The sequence below is a fragment of the Parus major genome, chromosome 1A, assembly GCF_001522545.3.
Source record: "Parus major isolate Abel chromosome 1A, Parus_major1.1, whole genome shotgun sequence".
NCBI lineage: Eukaryota > Metazoa > Chordata > Aves > Passeriformes > Paridae > Parus > Parus major.
In genome coordinates, this window is record NC_031773.1 from 5,808,763 (window position 1) to 5,829,824 (window position 21,062).

Consider the following 21,062-nt stretch of genomic DNA (forward strand, 5'->3'; position numbering starts at 1 on the left):
TTTTTTTTTTTTTTTTTGGAGGAAGGCAAAGGGGGAATCAGGAAGAAAATTCCAATCTTTTCATCAAGCAACAAAAAAAACAGCCAAAAGAAAAAGATATTCAACACTGTGTTTGGAAAACCTTTAAGAGTAGCAAAGATGTAACTATATTAGTTATACTTTCTCAGCTTTATACAAACAGTTATAAAACATGAATGAATACCAGAGGGAATATTTTTCTTAACAAAAAATTAAAACAGAAACTTTTAATACCTATCCCAGGAAAACCAGTCCATTTATTTATAGAAACCAGAAAATAAAACAATAAAAAGTAGTTACTTTCCTATGGATTTAAATTTTGGAGTTAAAAATCTCTTGATGGCTTCTAGGGAAGCCTAAGTTCTGTAATAATTCTTAGGAAACAGCATTGCTGACTCCAGCAGAAAACAATTCAAATTGTGGTGATGTGGGAGGCGGAGCCTTTGAAACTGGTGGAGCTTGTGGAGTCATCAGAATCTTAAGAAATGTCAATATTATTTCTAAAGGGGGAAAAAAATGTATTTCCAAAAGGACCAAGACTGGAAGGTAGTGAGAGTCAGCTTCTGTGTTCTGCTTGGACTGAAGCTCACATTTGAAAGGTGATATGGGCTTTTCCAAGTACAGGGATAGTTTCAAGCATTAACATTATCAGCTATGGATACTGATGCCTAAAACCCCACTGCTTGAGCGGAAGTCAGTTTGTAAATGCCTAATAAAGGATATGATGGACTTTTCTTTTTTTATGAGATAATCAAGAAACAGATTTTACTTCATATTTTAAGAAATTAACTATATCAAATGTATAATAAAAATATTTTCTATAGGATTTTGAAATATATACATATATAAACTACCTAAATTTTTAATGCCCTGTTGATATTGATGTGGTCTCTACAGGTTTTAAGTGTAACTAAGTGAGGCTGCCCAGCAACCTCCATTATACCTCAAACAGTGACTACAAAACTTGAAGCTTTGTCCACATTGTAACTTAAACCTGCTTGAGAATGGGATCTGAAATTTCCTTCTGGACCTGATCCAGCACCTACTCGTAGGCTAAGTCCACTCCTGACTGCAGGATTAGGTCTTAGACAGAGTCCCAAAATTATGTAGTTCCCAACCTGCTTGGCTGACCAATGATAAAGGCACCTGAGGGAGTTACTGAGAGCCTTGAGGCACTTCTTGGAAAAATGAAAGTTGTTATATATTTGATTTAGAATAGTTAAGGATATACAGGAACAGTCTTAAGACAGTTTGGGCACATCTATACTTCGTGCTGAAGAGAGGCACAAACTGCCTGAGTCTCAGTTGTAGCCTATGCCCAGGCACTGATGTAGACTTCAGTCAAGCTCAAGCAAGGTTGAGAGCCTGGGGGTGAGCAAAGGGCATCCATGCCTTCCTCCTTCCCACAGTATCCATCCCTAGATCCCAAGTCTTGCTTGCCCAGCCCATGAGAAGGAGGTAAACTGGCAGGAAGAACTCCTGTGTCAAGTGCCTGCAATGGCCCAGAGGGCTGGGCTGGCACTTCCATCAAAGACAACCTGGAGGTGGTGGAGGTGAAGGTGGGTGAGGGAGGAGAAGCACAGATGACTGTCTGGTCCTGTGTCCACTGAGAACAGCGAGGACATGGCTTTGGGCAGTTCCAAATCCAGCTGGCATTCCTGTTTAAACTGGCACCGTGTCTAAAGCAAGTTCAGATTCATTTTCCATGCAAGATTTGAAGCGTAGACAAAGTGTGAGGGCCAGACCCTGATCTAATGCAGACAAAATTCACCATTACCACTGGCCTGAGCACTTACCCTTGCATTATACTTTAAGGTAGGTACCGTGGGAGTTCTCCTGCTTCAAAGAGTTAATATAGGGGATTTGACCACCTGCAGAGGAAAGTTTCTCACTGAGTTTTCGGTTCACCAGCTCCATGTGCCTGGAGTTTTTCCTGGCTTGCCGGAGAGACCTCTTGACTTTCTTCACTCGATCTCGCAGCTGCTTGTTGCGCTTCTCCAGCGACGCCACTTTCTGCTGCAGCTTCTTCACTCTGTCCTCCTCCTCAAACAGGGCCTTCTGCACCGAGGAGCACATGAGCTGTGGGGACAGCAGAGGTGAGCTTTACACAAAAAAGTTATCATAACAAGGGTTAATTCAGACACTGCAGGAAACACCTCACAACTTCTCAAAAGCAAAATGCTTTTTTTGGACTTTTACTTTATTTTTATATTTTTTTAAGTAAAATCCTCTCTTTCACTTATGGATTTAGTTAAAACCCAAAATTGTAAATCTCAATAATAACAGTGATTCAAAATTACTTTTATGAACTGTTTTTTCAGACCTGTCCAGTGCACTGAGACTACAATGAGTTTATGAAGAAACTCTGACCTGGTATTAAACTCAGGTAAAGAGGTGTCTCTTTTGGAAAACTAGTTTTGATTCAGCTCAGTAGCCCTTCAGAAACCCCAGACTCTGATGAGAGCTTGCCCTTTGCTCTTTATGTCAACATGTGAAATGAGAACAGCACCTGCCAAACACAGAACTTGTTATTTTGCCTTTCCAAGAACAGAGGTGTCTTCAACAACCCATTATATTGTCTTGTTTAAGAAAAATCCCTAGAGGGTAAGATCTCAGCAATCTCTAGGAGCATCCATGATCCCAGAACTTTAACAGAAGTTATTATTTAGAGAGTCATTGCCTGAAAACTTCCACTCTACCCTAATCAACTTACTGCAATCTTGCCCCCAGAAGGGACATCAAGTTCTTGATGTTCACCCATGCCAGTGGCTCTTAGATACGAAATAAAAAAGAGAGGTGATTTCAAAGGTACTGCCCCCAAGGCATCTAGAAGAATACCTCACAGGGCATTTTCAAATCCACTGGGTTGGGTGATGGTACAATTACAAAAGATCTGCTGGACAAGTGTTCATCTTCTACTACCTCATCCTAGGATGACCCAAAAGATCTCACTTATGTCATGGGCATGTTTATGGTCTCACTTGTTTCCTGCTTGTAGGTGCAGCAACAGGAGTGGCATGACAAACACCAGCCACAGGGCTGCTGAATAATTTCAATGCAAATAAGTTCAGTTTCCAGCACACAGCCTCACTTGGGATGGGATTCAGCTGCCTTCTCTTAAGCAGCTAAAAGTGAGACTCAGGTCTGGGCTCCTCTCTTTGCATTTCCCCTGTAATGTCTGCAGGGAGAGACACCCTTCCAGGGGCTGACTTGCACCTTCTAGGGCAGAGGGAGGAATCACCCTCTGAACACAACCCTCTCCTTGTACTGACCACAAAGACACCAAGTTCCATTTTTTTCTACCTGGAACACATTTTCCAGGTAGAAAAAGATGAGCTCAAGGACAGCTCCACAAAAAAGTTTCTGATTTAGAAGATCCACATCAAAACTAATTTCTCCTCAGATGCCTCCTGCTTTTTTTCTTCAAAAAACATCCTGAGATATTTTATTGTGCATGTGGGACTTTCATCTTGCTGCTGCACTGTGAGGACAGGCAGAGTATTCTGCTGGATTTATCTTCGAAATATGTCTAGAAATTTTTCTATGTGTGTCAAGCACTCCTGGAGTTTGGATGGGCTTTCTCTGGCAGAACATTTGGAACAGACAGGGAATCTAAATAAACAAGTAAATCCTGACTGTGATGATGAAGGATTACATGTTTCTTTCCATCTTACTTTGTAGTATTTTCAACAACTGAAAGTTGGGGAGGGAGCCTGCCTTGATGAATAACATTTCATTTGCTTTGGAAACCCCCAGCAGTGGGAAACCATGGCCAGTCAACACAAACACAGCAACTGCTTCCACTCCCTTGGAAGCTCTTGTTCCTTGCGCAAAAGCACTGCAGGGTTTTGCTATATGGCAAATTCTTATCCCAACTGTTCTCTCACTAGGGTTCTTTTACAAATGAATGCTAGCAAGATGGGGAGCTCACAGATAGAGGGCCAGGAATTGTGTTGAAAAGGAGAGTTTGGTTTTGATCACAGTTCATTCCAAGAGCTCTTTGAAAACAGCCAGCACATCTTGGCTTTTGTGTTTGCCAAACCCTTGCAAAACCTCTAGCAGAACACTTCTTGAATTTAAATCCCCATAAAGGAGGACACTGAGTTAGGGAAATATGTTTGTTGGGAAGACATGAGGTGGAAACTCTGCTTCTCGAGTGATTTCCTGCATTTTCCATGGATGCCGTGATAGGTATGGCCTATGCCAGAGTCCGGTGCAGAGGAACAAACACTTCATGCAGCTGAAGTGGGAGGTTGTGTGAACCCAACTGCATTTCTGTCTGGGCTGGCTGATGGGGGAATAGCAAACATCAGGGATGGTATTATCCTCACCCCAGAGACACTCCCAAACATTTTAAGGTTGGTCCTCTGTCAGCAGAGGTAGACCTGTTCTACAGAGCCACTCAGAAACTTCTCAAACATCATCAAAAAGCTAACCAGGTCATTTGCTTATACTGTTTTTCTACAGTCCTCACTCTCCAGTCTGAAGCACACATTTTAGTGCTTAAATTATCTGGAGATATCCAGAGACATCACGGGAACAGCACAGTTCTAAAAAACAGAGGCACTCTCTGACATGCACAGCTTTGTTTGCCAACAGGGTAGGTGATAAGAAGAGCCCAGCTTGATAACTGGATGCCTGCCTGCAACTGTAAGACTACCAGCTGGAAAATAAACACTTTGTTCCTTCTGCATGGGGAAAAATAACAAGTGGAGTCCTCTCATTCTCACTGGCAGGTTACACATAACATTTTGCACAGGACTCTGCAGTGGGGATGATGATGATGATGATGTTTAAGTGTGAGTGCTGTCCTGCCTTTGCTGTTACTGCCTGGGGCTGTGATTCACCTGACTGCAACCAATGTTAAGTTTATCCTTAAACTTATGCTGAGAACTGTGTTACTGTGACAGCTGAGAGCTCAGCACAGCCTGGATAACCAACCCAGCTGCTGAACAAGCTGGTGAGAAGTTAAGCAGTCCAAGTAGCTACTTGGATGCTTGGGAAATGAAGAGAAGGACAAGGAAATGGCTCCTTAGGCAAATCTTATAGGTAATTTTCCAAATTCCCTTCAAAATTTGAATCCCTTAATGACCCATAATTCAGAAGAGTTGTTTGGTCTGAAGATCTGTCTGCATGCCTCCTTGTTCCACAGTTTTGTTAGGAAGGCGTCCTCAGCAGTGGTACACTCAGGTTCAGAGCAGTACCAGGAGATGTCATGAGAAAGGTGGCACAAGAACCATACATATCCTGAGGATTTATCCCAGACAATCTAGAGCTGTGAAACAGCTATAAATATATTTGAGTATTCATCTGAGAGACCACATCACAAATCAACCAAGTTTAAAGTTTCACCATACCTAGGAGATTTACAAAATCTGCCAAAGAAATCAGCATGTAATAAATAGAATAGAATCACAGAATCATTGAGGTTGGAAAAGACCTCCAAGATCATCCAGTCCAATCACTAATCTAACAAACTGATTTTGGAGCATCACATTAGAGGCATGCACACCCCTTACCAAACACCCTGGGCTGATATATATATATATATACACACACACTTATTGACAGATACACACTTGCCTTCTACAAGCTTGAGCAGCCCAGTGGATAAAGGTGCCATGGATAAGGGTGTGATGGTAATGTTCAGCCACCACAAAATGTCCAAAAGTAGTTGAAGTTAGTGTTACAGAACTCAAGTCACTCAAAACCCTGCAGTGGCACCCAAGTCTTGCTCTTCACCTACCCAAGGGACTGATGTTGAGTCCCAGCTATCTCCTCATGCATGCCCCTTATGGCAACAGTGCTGAAAAACACTGGAGTCCCACTACCTAAAAGTCTTTCCTGTGGGAGTGAGTGTGTTGCATGGAAAGAAAGACGAGGAATCAAAGAATAATGGGAGAGGTCTGGCAGAGGGGAGTATTGGGTTTGGGATGGAGTGACTTAACCTCCAGTTACTGGGATTTTTCAGCCAAGACTAACACTTGTGCTGAAGTGTGGAAAAGTCCCTGTCAGCACTGTTAAAGCCTCGTGTTGGGTGAAGTGCTGGGGGCATGGCAGTGGTGAGTTAAACCACCTTTACTTGCTGCAAGAAACGCATTTTCAGAGGTACAGAATTGGGGTCCCAAGGACATATCCAGCACCACTGACATTAATGGACATGAGCTGGGATTTCATCCTAGGAGCTCATATGAATCAGCAAAATGCATATCCCATCTCCTGGATGGAGAAAGAAATTGTTGTGGCTGTTTTTACCTTGCTGAGTGCTGGGTCAGCATTTGCCACAAGAAGTGTAATGTTTGTAGCACAACTCTCCAGTTCATTCAAAATAGGAATTTCTTTGGGGTATGAAACACTGCCTACAGGAAGCCTCTGCCAGGCTACACCCACCCAGAAGTATCTCAGCACTGTTTCTCTTCCTCATTTCACTCCTCACTAAAAGCAGATTTTCTCTTTAAGCTCCTTAGATGCAGCTGGTCAAGGGAAGTCATCTTTCCCAACAGTCATCAGAGAGGAATGGGCACATCCTAGAGGAGGTACCTTGCACACCTTAGACACTTCCCTTCAGTGGACAACCTTTGGAGACTCCTGCCTAGATAACTATCTCAGACTGGGATGCATCTCACTGTGAGTCCCCTCAAATGCCATCTGAATGACACTGACTTTCCAGGGCAGGCTGCAAGGGCAGGATACAGATAATTTTCTTGGAGTTTAGATAAATTTGCCCTGGAAACAGACACAAATCCATGTCCATAGGCACTTGGGGGTCTTTAAAACGAGCTTTTTTCTGATCTGCATCAGACCACTGCTTGGTGTGAAGGTATCTGAACTGCTGGTGGCTCTCACCTGCAGTGGGTTTTGCTGGCATCCATTGCAAAACCCCACACTTCCCCTTCAAGCTCACAGCCCTTACACCCTTCTTCTGGCTGGCAGCGGTTTTACAGGATGCAGAGTCATTACAGGGCACTTGAGAACTGGTGAAAAGAGCTTCAGACATGGAGGTACTTGAAGAGAGGTCTCCAGCCCCAAAACCACACCTAGAACTTGTCCTGAGGCATTGCTTTCCCCTGGCACTTGGAGCCCTGAAGCCTGAGATGCTGCTGAGACGATGGAAACAAAGATACCAAGTGACAGTCGCACCAAGACACCTCTGCCAGGACTGGAAATAGGGATGGGAATACATCATCACAGTCACTGCCAGTGCCCAGGGAGGGATCAACACCTTATTCCCTATACTTGTGTAGGAAAAAAGTCAATGGTTTACCAAGTATAGAAACCACACTAATCACGAAGACAAGAAAGGGGGAAAAAAAAGGTGTAGGGTATGAGCCAGACTGCCTACCACAGGCACCTCACTCGTGCCAAGTGAGCAGATAAGTCAGTCCTGACAGTAAATCCCTAAATTCTCTGCCCAGGCAGTGGGAGACTGAAGGTCTCCAGGAAGAGAAAAATAAATCAGGAGGGTACGACCTCACTCTGGGGCATCTCCAAGTTCCTTTCCTGGGCTCACTGAGCACGCAGTCAGCACGGGGGGCACACAGGAGCCAGCCCGCTGCTTTTCCCCGGCACTGAGGCGGAGGAACGCCGCTCTTGCCTTGTTTCCTTTGAACACGTTCCTCCGAGCGATTCGCCCTGGATGCCGCAGGAATGCGGTGGTGAACTGGGAGGGGAGCTGCAGGGAAGTCTCGGACTAAGCTGTTTAACAGGAGCAGCCGAACTCCTGCTCCCCGACTGAGCTCGGTGCTCAGCCCCACCTGCCCCATCCCCTGTGCCTTCTGCATTCCCAGCAGCTTCCCAGCCTCAGCGCCGCTCCCAGCAATGTGTACCTGCCGAGATGGGCCACGGCTGGGGAGGCAGAGGGTCTTGGAGCCCTCACAGGGCTTTACCCCCGTGCAACTCTGCCAGCCTCTTTGCCTAGGCTCGCATCACCCTCCTCGGACTCCCTCCACCAGAACCCAGCGAGGCCGGTGGAATAAGGAGCCGTGGGGCGGCACACGGCTCCGTGGGGTACAAAAGCAGAGACGGCAGCCGGAACACCACTCCTGGCTCTCCCCCTGTTACAGGGGATGCACAGAGCTCACTGCAAGCACAGCGAGCTCACAGCTCTGCAGCACAGCTGTTTGCCAGGCAGAAACACAACCCAAGCAAATGCAGCCTCTGCCTTCGCTCCTTACAAGCACCACGCGTGGCTGGTGGGTATTCCCGGTACTCCTCTGTCCTGTTCTGGTCAGCAGCACACAGGGCAGGTTTGAATGAAGCTGCTCGGTTATGGGTAAATGATCCTGAATGTTAAAATGCACTAACCAGCTGAGCTTAAATTAAAATGTTTTGAGGAAGGACAAACAAAATATTTTCTCCACAGTTTTAATGGGAAAATGTGTGTTTATGTCTACCTTACAAGACAGGCTGCTTCAGAGATTTCTGCATTTTGCTCTGCCTGAATACTAAAAATGTCCAAACTACAGAATCTTTTTTTCTTCGTCAGAGCCGATTGCAGTTTCAGCAGAGCTTCAGAAGTCTCTGTGTGAGGCTTTTTTCCCCAACAATATGTACAGAACCTTTCCATTACCACAGCTACTAAAATTACCAAAACTTGCTATCCACTTTAATTTTCAACTCAGCTTTTCCCCACCTAGTGTTACTATTGTCACAATAAAACCAATTAGGTCTGATATGCCTAAAACTACTTTGCTAATATACCTTAGCCCAAGTGTATTGTTCTCTGACTGAAAGTTGCTCCATCTAAACTTGTTTTACTTGGCTTGTATTTCAATAGGATTAGATCACCATTCCCCACACGCATACACACAGAGAGCTAATTAAATACCAAGGAAGGGATAAAACCAGCAAGACCCAAAATCAAAGTGTATTGTGTCCTTCCTTTTCACTGGTGGGAACTCAGGGAAAGGAGAAACTTCTGACCACAGCAGCATAGCATCTTATGATTTGCTCCTATTCATTGAATTTTTTTTAATTAACTGACCTTTATCTTGTGTTATACCAGCTTCTAGAAACCTCCTTTATTTTAGTAGTCCTGTCAAGTAGAGGGCATACACCTTTATAGCACTGTAGCAATGAGGAAGTATAGGATACTACTAATTACTACTAATTTGCATGAGAATAACATTGGTTTAATGTAGCATTATACCTGGTTTGGGATCTTTACATCAAGTATGATTTACTTCAGCCTGATGTATTACAGCTTGTAGAGTTCCCTGGCAGTCCTGACAGAGGTGACAGATGTTTTGGTGTGGCAGGTGCTGCAGGGATGCCTGTAAGCTGAGGTATACTTAAACATGGATGTAAGGGGTACAAAAGAACAGGTGGGAGACATGGATTGTGGGAAAACAAGGGACACATGGAAACAAGGTTGATTAAGCCCTTAAGGAATTCAGAACCACCCTGTACCCCTCAGCAGGTTCAGAGTGCAAATGCTCAGAGCCCACATCCTCTGTCACTAAGGAGGGAAGAATTTGGATCAGTAAATATATAATAAAATAAATGTTATGTATAATATGAAGAGAATCTTTCTTTCTCTGTCACCTATAAGTCAAAATGGGGAAGAGAGAAGCCAAGCAAATCCCAGCAGGCTGTGGGTGAGTACTGGCAAATGGCCACAGAGTGACTGCAAAGCACTGAATGCTGCCTCTCAAGAAAGCAAAAAAATAGACATTTACTGTAGTTGGAGACCATGTCTCCTCCCCAGAAAATATATCATACCCAGGGGCATTTGTATGCACAGGGGGAGAACCCATGCTGAGAAAGGCAAATGTTTAAAGTTAATGCAACATCTATAAAAGTCAAGTTCCCCTATAAATCCCTCTGCTCTGGATGTGTTGGCTTCACACTGCACACAAGCTGCTGCAGCTCAGCTGCCTTTACAAACAGATAGGATTTCCTTGGCTGAAGGCTCAGCTGGAAGCCCTGAGCATGCCCTGCTTCTGTGCATGGCTTCTGGATTTCAAAGAGAAATTGAAGGTGCCCCATGGCAACCTGCTGCCCCACAGTGCCACTGGGGAGGGGGAATGTTGACATCTCTCCTGAGCATCCATAGGAACTTCTGGCGACATTTCACTTTAATTCCTGAGTCTATTTGGGTCCAGAAAAGCACAGGGATTGAAAAGACAACACTCAGACTTGTATTTATCTCTGTTTAGTGGGGGTCCCTTGTGGCAGTCTTTGCATCACCCTGCTAAAATATGTAACCTCCTGAGTAGGAAACATTGGCTTACTAATCTTTTTCTACAGTCTTTACAGAGACAGAAATTCCTCGGGAGGATGAGTCAGAGGAATTAATTTAGAGCAGGGAATCAGGAACTGAAGCTGAGTTGAATAGTACGGAAACAACTCCAACACGGTGCTTACGCACATGGTGGAGATGCCCCTGTGATGGCAGGAGCAGGACAAGAGGCCCTAATGAAGCCTTTCCCTGCAAACAGTAAGGGATTTGTGAAACCTGAATGGAAGTGATGGCAGCAGCATTGAAGTCAGGCTGGGTGAAACACACAGGCTTAACAAAGGGAGTCTGCATCTGCTCTGCAAGCCCAGAGCAAAGAGGAGACCTCAGCAAGGAGCTGTTTGCTGTGCCCTGTGCCAGCAGCTTTGGGAGAGGTGACCGAGCCAGCAGGGCTGAGGACCAGGTCCAGCCCTTATTCAAACATGGAAGTACCACAGGTTGCCACAGCATGAAGTGGAAAAGCCTCAGTGAGGTTGAAGAAGCAAAGACAAAGGGAGGGAAAAACAAACATCTGTGATCTGTGGGCGCTCTCTGGCTAATGTCAGTGCTGAGAAAGGGACTGAGTGCCTGAGAGACTAATCAGCGTCTCTGAACAACAAGCTCCAAGTACTAACATCTGGCTGACGGGAGCTCACTGCTACTCACAGATATTCCTGTCCACAGCTCCCGCTGCTGCGTGGGCTATAAATCCTGAAAGGGCCCCAGACCACCCTGGGTGAGATAAATGGGCAACAGGCTATTTTGAAGATGGCAGGATTTGGCAAATAGGCAATTTTCAAGGTGGAAAGATACAGTATTTAGAGGACCACCCTCCTGCTTGCATGTACTGAGATGGCCCTAAGCATTTGGGGCACTAATGGCTATTTCTATAGGAGACAAAAGCTGTTTTCACTCCAGTACAATTCTTCAGATCAGGTTCTATTCCTGGGCCAGTATTTCAATTCTCAACAGAAACACTGGGTCAGGGAAATACAAGGTCATATTTTAAATCCAGTGTTGTATTTAGTGGCCAAAATCTCTCCCTCCTGCTTTGCTGCATTTCATACAGACACAGAAGCACCAGAAACTCCCACCATGTGCTGCACATCTTACTGCTTTATACAAGGAAAAGCTTTTCACACAGGGCTGGCTACAATGCCCATGGAAAGTAAGGTCATAAGGGAAGCATGAGTCAGGCCTCCCCATACACACAAGCCTGGAGCACTCTTTCCAGCCTGATTTCAGGAGATGGAGGTCTGCAGCCACAGCTACACAGGACAAAATGCCCACAGGGCTGGTGGATGCCCTGTGGTGAACTCTTCCCTGCAAGCATCTAAATTACAGAGCACGCATCCCACTGCTAGTTAATGTTGCAGTGGTGGCTTTCAACTGTTTAATCCTATGTTAATAATTGTGCTGGAGAGAGATAATTACATAGCAAGTGCCACACCACTTCACAGTGAGCACATGGTGATACCTTTGAGCTACAGTACAATCATGCACTACCTCAGGGTTTGGCTCTTTTGTGAATAACTGCACTGAGGTCTGAAAAATCTCATCATATCCTGCTGTTATGTCTTTTTACCTGTAAAATCTGCTATTGTTCCTAGCCAAATGCTTAGAGACAGACAGCAAATGCCTGTAAGTCTGTGTTACTGTTTGTGTATGCATGGACTTTAAATGTGGTTATGAAATTAATTTTCTCTATCAGTCCAAAATTCTTCTGTGGAATTTGTTATGCTTTTCCCATATTTCTCTGACACAGAAGTTATCTGTACTTTCACCAGCTTTGTATTGCATAACTTTAGCAATAGTAATGGCCAGGGAATGGACAGCCTTGAAGAGCAGATGATCTGTATTGCCTCACACCCCTCCTGCAGCAGCAATCACAGTACCCATACCAGTCACCATCCACACAACTCCACAAAAATTGACTAACATGACAGAATATAAATCAAAACAAAACAAACCCCAAAAGAGATGGCAAACCCACTCTGAGGAATTCAGGACCTGGGCTCCAGTCTAGTCCCATAATTAGGACATCTTTTGGCAATTATAATGTTGGAAGAACAAAATCTCTATCATTCTGTGTTATCTGAACAGCTTGCTCTCATTAAGCAACACGTGCACTTCACACCTCATCAAAGAGGGCAGATAAAATGCTCTTCCTAATCAGAGGAATGGGACTGGAGGTCTCCACTACAGTGAGGGCAATAACCAGTTAGGGGAGATTAGGACCAGTAAATAGCTTCCCTGTGCTTTGATTCCCTGTCTCCAAAAATGGGGATTACAGAACATCTGTAATTTATACTTTCTGAGTCATTATAATCTAATCTACAAAGGTCTATATTCAAAGCCTGAATAGTGTGTATGGGACAGGAACAATAGCAGAGCCAGAACTCATGGGCAGACACTTCACTTGCATATAGAATGGCCACCGTGCTTCTCTGTGCAAATTCAGACTACGAGCCCAGAAACCAGGTTTTCCTTAGGTGCTGCTAGGCATTGCCCATAACAGCAGCCTTGTCTCCTTCAATCTGGAAACATATTGTTCAGTAAGGATCCTGGACAAATTGCTCATCACTGGACCATGTAAGAGATTCAGTATTGAGGGATTTAGTCACTACAAGTTTGCAATATAAAAGTTGTATCTTTTTGTGCCACTGATCAAGGCATTTAAGTTCACATTATCCAAGAAGGGGAAAATGTCTTTGTGAACATGGCTTAGATATGGCTCAGACACAGGAGCAGTGTCCATGGTCCCAAGACCAAGATTTCAAGTATGATCTAAGGGACAACTTCTAGCAACTGCATTTATTGGGCCATGGAAAACAAAACAAACTATTCCTTAGGCACCGTTCACCAACAAAATGGGTGTGAGTGGTTAGGCAACAACATAGTAATGGTCATTCCTCTTATCATTCTGGACCTAAGGGTCAGTAAATGAGCAGAAAAGCCAGCAGAAGAATACACTAGGGATTTTTACAGGAATGAAAGAAAACTTTTATTCTCACTCATTACCTCGGTCAGAAATTAATGGGCATGTGAGGTAATCTGGAGCAGCACAGCAAGAACATGCCACTAAGCCTCTGGAGGGAATGGTAAAGACCCTTTCCTGCAGCTATTTGAGGCCTCTCTTCATCAGCCAGATGTGGTTTAGAGTTAGGACATGTGAAGTGCAACACAAACTCAGCTGATAAGACTGGATGACCAATTTGTTTAATCTGAGCCCCATTCAGGTGATTTCTCAGTTCTGCCTTGCTCTGTTTAATCCTGTAAATAGATACATCCCTGTACTGGCATACAGCACCTGCACTTCTCACAGCAGTCAGTGTTACTGAAAGCCAATTAAACTGATGATCTATCCTGCTCCATCCAGATATTTGTGAGGCATTTCAAGTCAAGAAAAACAAACAAAAAATCCTAGGAAATTGCATAATTTCAAAAGTTTTTCCTTTCACATTCTCCCCACCCTAGAGACTCTGCCACTTAGTAACATTTCTTTATTTAATCCCTTCCTAAAATACTCTTTCACCATTGAGAACTTTGCAACTGTTTTGGAGTGGGCAGAGTTGTTTGCTGTTTCGATGGAGAGAAACTAAATTGTTTCCTGGCTGAGATTCATGCGTCAAGATTTAGCTTGCAGCCAGATTTTTTTAGCCAAGTTATAAAATCTGAAGATAATTCCAGCTCTCATCGTCAGTGACTTTTATGAAGCAATTCAGGATATGTGCAGGAATAAAAAGAAACTCCTCACCATGGAGGTTTTAATGGAAATGAAGAGACACATTCCTGCACAGAAGAAAAGGGCAGGAACATATGTCAGCCTAAACAGAGCTGTCAGAAAGCAGAATCCCAGTTTACTAAAAACTCATGACCATTATTGACGAACCCAGGTTTCTTTAGTGCTTTGGATGAAAACTGAGAGTGAAGCAGAGGTTGCACTTGCCTGTGGACAAAACAAAGCTGAGTTTTGCCTAAGATATCAGGCTTTTGGAAACTTAAGAGCAAACACCTTGATGTGATACTCTAAAGATTCCTGAGATTATTAAAATCAGTGCTGGTCAGCTGGAAGGTATTATGGCCATGTTTTCTACCAAAAGGACACAGAAATGCCTCACTAAGCCACGGATAATGTTCTACTTCTCCACATCTTCTGTCACATTTGCCATGTCAGACCCTGATGGGCTGACCTATGTCTGAGCAGTAAGGTGGCCAGAACATGTGTCAGTGGACAGGCTTAAAGGAAAGAATAGAGAGGAAGAAGAGACAAGTAACTGAAAGTTCCAGAAACCCACAGTGAGACTTGTCGGCCTAAAAATGAAGGTCTCAGGTGAGACACCCCAAAAAGACTGGGACTGTTGGCTGCTTCCACATGATCAAGTCAATTTGAGCAAGAGGAATGTATCTGTAGACTGAAACTCTAGATGTGTTTGGGGTGAGCAAACACACAGGGAAAGGCATCAGAAGGTGTGTGAAGGACCAGCTGTGGATCCCTCGTGTTCCCATTAGGAGCTGGTGCACACCATACAGGCATCAGGAGCAGTCAGGCTGTGTTTCCCCCAGGAGGAATCTACTCATTGTGCAGCAAAACCTCTCTGTGAATTGAACCAACAGTTGTCAAGCAAAGTTATGTGTCTCCTACTCACCAGACCCATTCCCTGTCATGATGGAGATTGCACTGATTTGGCACATCTGGCAAACTAAGACAGCTCTTGCTCACTCAGGTGTTTTGCCTGAGCTCCGTGGCTTGGGAAACTTCGAACAGGAGACCTCACAACCATTGCAAAACTTGCAATGCCACTGGTTTCACATTTGCCTCTCATCCTTCCTGATGGGCCAGCTCCAGGCTCTGCAGGTGTTTCTGGAGGTGTGAGGTGGAGGCCCCTCACAACACGTTTGAGGATGGGAGGTGGGGATAGATGTGCAGTGAAGCTCTGGGATTGTGAAATCCAATTATAACTCAGAAACAGCAGCTAGTTGTTCCCCAGAGTCATCTCCTACCACAGCACATTTCTCTCTCCCTGAAGTCCCTCTAGAAGGCTCAAGCAAAGAGGAGGCTGGCTGAGCTCTAAATCAACTCACCTATTTCCTGTCACTTGATGCACCACAAATCTTTACTGGTGCTGACATCCATGCTCTCCCAAACTCCTACATTTTTTAAGAACAGTTGAAGCAACAAGTGCTGGGAGAACACTGAGACTGTGAAGCCACCTTGGCTGTGTTTCAATTCTTCTGGAAAGATCCTAATGCAACACAGACATTTATGATATGTTTGTACTTGCAACTAAGTGCTGGCTACACTTGAGATTGTCTATAATGAACTCTTTCCACAATACCACACGTGAAATACAAGCAAAGAGACAGGCATATTGGTTTCATAGTTACATGGGAAGGAAGGCAGATGTCTAGCAGCAAAAAGAACTCAGTAGATGCAAGGATATTGCCCCCCAGCTCTGCTAATCACTGTCCATGCCTTAAAGCCAGGTAAAAATTGCTGAAGTGAGTTGCTGAGATATCACCAGAACAACTGTGAGGCTGAAGCTGGACTGAGTTCCACCAGATGTTCAGATCCACTAAAAAATATCAAGAAATGTGGCTGACCTTTTGTTTTTGAGGCTAGAGAGTGACAGACTGGAGAAGATACTTTACTAGGGACTCAAGGCTGTGAGTCAAAGACTTGCTTACATGACCAGGCAGCAATCTGAATATGGCAACAGAAAGGAGAACAAAGGTAATGTGGTAGCAGATAAAGAAGCTGTCATCTGTCCAACAGCTCATGACAGCTCGGTCATGCCTTTTGTAGTCAGTGGTGCCATTGCTGGGGAGGTGTAAATCATGTTTTACATTAATGATTTAAATATTTAAATTTAAGGAAGACTGTTGAAAATGCATTCCACATCCTTTGATTGCTGAGGTAATATTTCTGAGGTATTTCAAAGTTTAATTATTAAAAAAACTTTTCAGTCAACTGGAACTGACACATACGTAACAATAATAAAGAAACACAAAAATTATAGGGATAATTCAACTTAAATATGAGTTGATTTAATTACTGGGTTCAGCCCCCAAAGTTCAGGTGAAAGAAGATCTCACAAGCAATGTTCCACCTCTACCACTTCTCAAAGTAGACCAATACTCTAAAATAACAAAGCTACTTTCATCCAAAAAATTCTGAATGTGGTTTCATATTCCAAACTCATTTATTGCTTTACTTTCCATGTATAACTTGTAGTTTGTAAGAGCTATACAAAACCACATTAAAGGGAAGAGGAAAGGGAGGGGTGCTGTAATAAATTCTGCATTACCTGAGAAGACAGGTAAGTGTCTTCTTGTGCCAGCTCCCCTTGGTGTTAAATTGCAGGAAGGGGTTATATGCAGTTATAAACTCATTGATTCTGAGCTGAGTTTTGAATATTGGGTGGTGACACAGTGGTTATAATTGTGGGTTGCCTGAACTTGAAAAATGTGGTTAAATTACAATAAAGTTACAGTAATGGCCATGACAAAGAATGTCTGTAGCAACCACAAATGAGCACTCCTCAATCTTCACCCTGTTATGAGTTTTACCACTACAGGCATTACAGCTCACAAGGAATTCTCACACAGCGTCTTCAAAGCTTGCAGAAGCTCAGAGGAAGAGGACACAGCTCTGTTCAGCTCTGACAAATTACAATCAAGTCACTGTTACAGATTGTCCATGTCTTCCAGGGCAATACAGTATTGTGGGGCACTTTCACTCCTTATAGCCAGCTGGGCCAAGAGCTTCCTGAAGGCTACCCCAAAAATCTGTCTCCTTATTTCATCAGGACCAAAAAACCCTGACCCTGTAGCAGCTGTGAGAAGATGTTATTCCATCATCCCTTTCAACAGCTGCTGGACATTTCCAAGCACAGTCTGCAGCAGCAGGACCAGCGTGATGCATCACCATGTCCCCAGCTGCTGGCAGGTCAGCAGTGTGCTGTAGATCTACATCTCCTTCCTGCTCCTTTTCAAACTCCACTGTGTCAGCTGAGTTGAACCAGTTTTCTGGATGCCTTCCCACTTCCTTAATACTTCAGCAAACAGCACTAAGGCTGTGAAAGGGCTCAGTGCACATCTTTGAAGGAACCCAGGCCTGACAAGCTCCTCTTGGCTGTCACTGCTGTGTCAGAGATCTATTTGCCTTTGTTTTCCCCTTGTTTTTAAAGCTGCTCTATAGTGTGTTTTACTGCATTTGATGGGGAACTTTAATAGGCTCCATACAGCAATGCTTTTTCTCACCCTGACTCCTCAGCTATAGTAGAAATTGGAAAGATGGTGCCTTGGACAGCTTCTGACCCTGCTCTCAAGGCTGCTTCTTATTCACTCCTGTGGTTCAGATTTCTTTCTAAACATAGCTGTACATGACTTCTTATGACCCACATGGAGGAAAATCCATAAGAATGGGCTTGGGGCAAGGACACTGAATTCTCCACTACATGTAGTCCCAAACCCCACATTTCCTGCCAGACAAACTGGGAAATAACCCACTGTCCAATATGAGGCAATGAGGGAAAAAAAAAATCAGTTCTCCTTAAACCAGATTGTATCAGACTTCCTGTATAAAATTGTTGGAAGTCATTCCTTTCACTCACCAAATGACCTCAGCAGGTGCATATCGTTCCTAGAAAAGAGATCCAGCCTATTTTTCAGTGATAGAAAATCCATCATGACCCCTGTCAAACTAAAGATTAATGATCTACTTCACTTTAAAACCCCACTGTATTTAGGTTGGGTTATATGGACACAGTTTCAAGCTGCAGGTCAAAAAAGAAAAATATTTATGGCAGAATAGTTACGGTTTGATTTCTGAGCTAGGAAATCCTTGCTGTAATTGCAGTCTCCCAGGTAAGACACACTTCCCCCCTGTGCTCTCACCCAGACCACATCCAGGTGTTTGAGGAGGTTCTACTTTCCTCTTCAGAGAAACACAGTGGCCTCTAGCAATGGCTAATTACCACTCTGCTGATTGACAAAGTGCCAAAGAGTGAGCACTGCTACCTCCATAACCAATAATTACATTTTTGTCAGGCTGCCAAGGTCCTCACACACACCTGCACGCTGCCCACACAGTTGTTACAAAAAGATTTATAATAATTAATTGTAACATTCTTATCACACATCTCCCCACCCGCTTCCAGCAGTAACATGTGAATCCAAAGATGAGCATGTCTGACTTCCTCTCCTTGTTAACCTTAGAGTAAAGCCAGTTAAGAACATCTTCTGTTTGCATCCTTTGAAGCCTTGAGCCATTTTTCTTCCTGACATCCTAATTTAATTCTAGGTGAGGAATCAAACCTTTTTCTCTTCTTCTTCTATTTTACCCTGGTTATTTGTTCACGCCTTCCTGACTAGTCTAGACAGTCCTACCACTTATGATTTTCCTGAGATGGATGCTTTCCAAACAGTACAGCTCTCCTCCCACAGAACATGGGCGAAGCTTCACAAAACCAAACCTCTTCCCACGGATCACCATTTCCCCAGCTAGCAATTAACTTCCAGAACTGAAGAGGTAGGAACTAAAGACCATGCAAGATAATCACATCCTGATTTCCAAAGGCATCTAATGTCCACGTGGCATCCCATCAAGCTGCATCCCTCATTTTTATCCCCTCCCTACTTCGTGCTCACCCCTGGAACTTCTCAACCTGCTAACAGTGATGAGCCCCTGTTGCAGTTCTTGTCTTGCTGGTCCTCATGTTACCCTTTTTGGGAAAGCAAAAAGTCCCATTGAAATTTTCCTTCTCCCTGATTTGCTTCTAATCTGTTTTGCATTTTATTCTTTCTTTTTCTCTTTTTTTTTTTTTTTTTTCCTTACCATGCTCCTTTTTTACATCCTTCTCAGTTTTCACTTTCTCTCACAGGTTGCTGGCACTATTGACATTCATCTGCACTTAATCTTCTTGGGGTTAAGTCTTACACACAAATATTTGCTTTCCCTGTTGGCACTTCCAACAGTCTAGGCAAAACTTTGAAATTTCCCTGTGGCAATAGCAGTGGGAGGTCTCAGACAGCCAGGGAAGGGGCTTTACTCACTCTTTTCTCAAGAACTTGCATTGCAGAGTGTTAGTGGTACCTGATTCCCATCCAGAATAGGGGAGGAACAACCTTCTCTGAGGCTCAGACATTAAGCTTGGTCTGTAATTTTGAGTCCTGTCCTGTGAGAGGGTGGAAGATAAAGGTCTACACAACTATGAATGCTATGAAGGGAGAATATAGACTGATAACATCTTCCAGCAGAAGAACTGGGAGTATCAGATAATAAAGTAGGAAACAGGTTGAAGGCAATCAAAAAGTTGTGATTCTCAAGAAAAAGCTGGACAGCTTTGTGAGAGCTAAATTGACTGGATGTCCTGAATATATAGAAACAAATATATAGAAATTACTTCACCACAGACTTCTTTACCTGAAAATACTGAAGAATGGGAGAACATCAGCTAGAACTGTCTTCCTGTATGCTTCCATTGATACCTGACTTAGGTATCTCTTGGCATACTGTGGGTCTTGGGGTTGGGACATGGGAGAATGCTGACAGCCTTTTACTTTACTTCCTCAGAAAACTGCCATTTTGCACCAATTCAGGACTTCTGACAATAAAGCACCTAACAAAGGGACTCTTGTGCCCCACTCCACTGTTGGCTGAAGCACTTTAGTTGTTGTATGTATTACATACAACATACATGTTGTATGCCATGAAATTCAATCTTTCCTCGCATTTTAAGATCAATACTGAAGTAGACAAGCAACTCCATTCAGCTAATACTTAAATACATCCAATCAAGAAGACACTCCAAAGCCAGAGTATTTATCATTAAATGCATAGGAGAAATACGTTCAGAGTCACTACTACAGTATATCCTTGAAGTTCAAACAGAAAAAGCTCTAAAATCAATGTTGAATTAATTCAAACAGCCTCATGACAGGTCCAATAATGTTGACTGCATTAGAAAGATTATTCCAGTTATTCTGCAAGCTTTAGAGTTAAAGGCTTTCTGTGTCAGAGACAATGTTCCCTTTTGGTAGAGTATTGATAACATCTGTGTCCTCTCTCTTTTTTTCCCCTAACATTATTTTTTAAGTTTTTTTAATTTATTTTACACATTTTGCACCATTTCCTAAATCAGTTTGTGATTGACCACAGGCCTTAAAAAAAGGGGAGACAGAGGTTTCAGAATTTCAAAACACAAGGAATTGCTTTAAACAATTTAGAAGATTGGATTTAAATTCACAAAACAAAACCCTATATCCTTCATGCATTTAGCAAATTTTATCCAAAAGGTTTTATAAGCTAGAAGATAAAGACTCCAAAATGCATCATAAGCTCCAGCCAAATTCAAGCCACCTGCTCCACACAGCAACAGATACAGAAGGAGGACTCCAGGAATGCTGCAGCACTTGATTCAAGTTCTGGACTTTTCCTGTCCACTGAATCTAAACTGGAACTGCTATATCCAGGAAAAGAAGCCAGTAAGACAGAGCCACAGTTGTGGTCAAGGTGTTGTGGCATGAATGGCCCAGGACCACGTCAGTCCCTTTTAGACACAAATAAGTTCATATATGGCCAAGGCCAGAACACAATGTGAGCTCAAATAACCTCTGTTCCTGCAACTGATATATTGTTTTTGCCCTGAAGGCCAGCAGAATCTGAAAACATCTGGGTGCAACATCAGGAGATCTTTCTACTCCCATATTGTGCTGGGCAAGGATTTCCAAATCCCTGTGCTGCTTTAGAGATGTCAGGAATACTGACTGCAGATGAAACGGCAAGGGAAGGAAAAGGAAAAAGGAAAAAGGAAAAAGGAAAAAG

General features: G+C 43.5%; 1 protein-coding gene across 1 annotated transcript in view; it reads right to left on the reverse strand.

The window, feature by feature from the left end:
- Positions 1 to 11: 11 nt before the first annotated feature.
- CCDC3 (coiled-coil domain containing 3) overlaps positions 12 to 21,062 on the reverse strand; it is a 34,909-nt gene continuing 13,858 nt past the window's right edge. Inside the window, exon 3 of the mRNA XM_015629538.2 lies at positions 12 to 2,097. Coding sequence (XP_015485024.1) covers positions 1,822 to 2,097 — 276 coding nt within the window. The 3' untranslated portion in view covers positions 12 to 1,821. The remainder of the gene's footprint in view (positions 2,098 to 21,062) is intronic.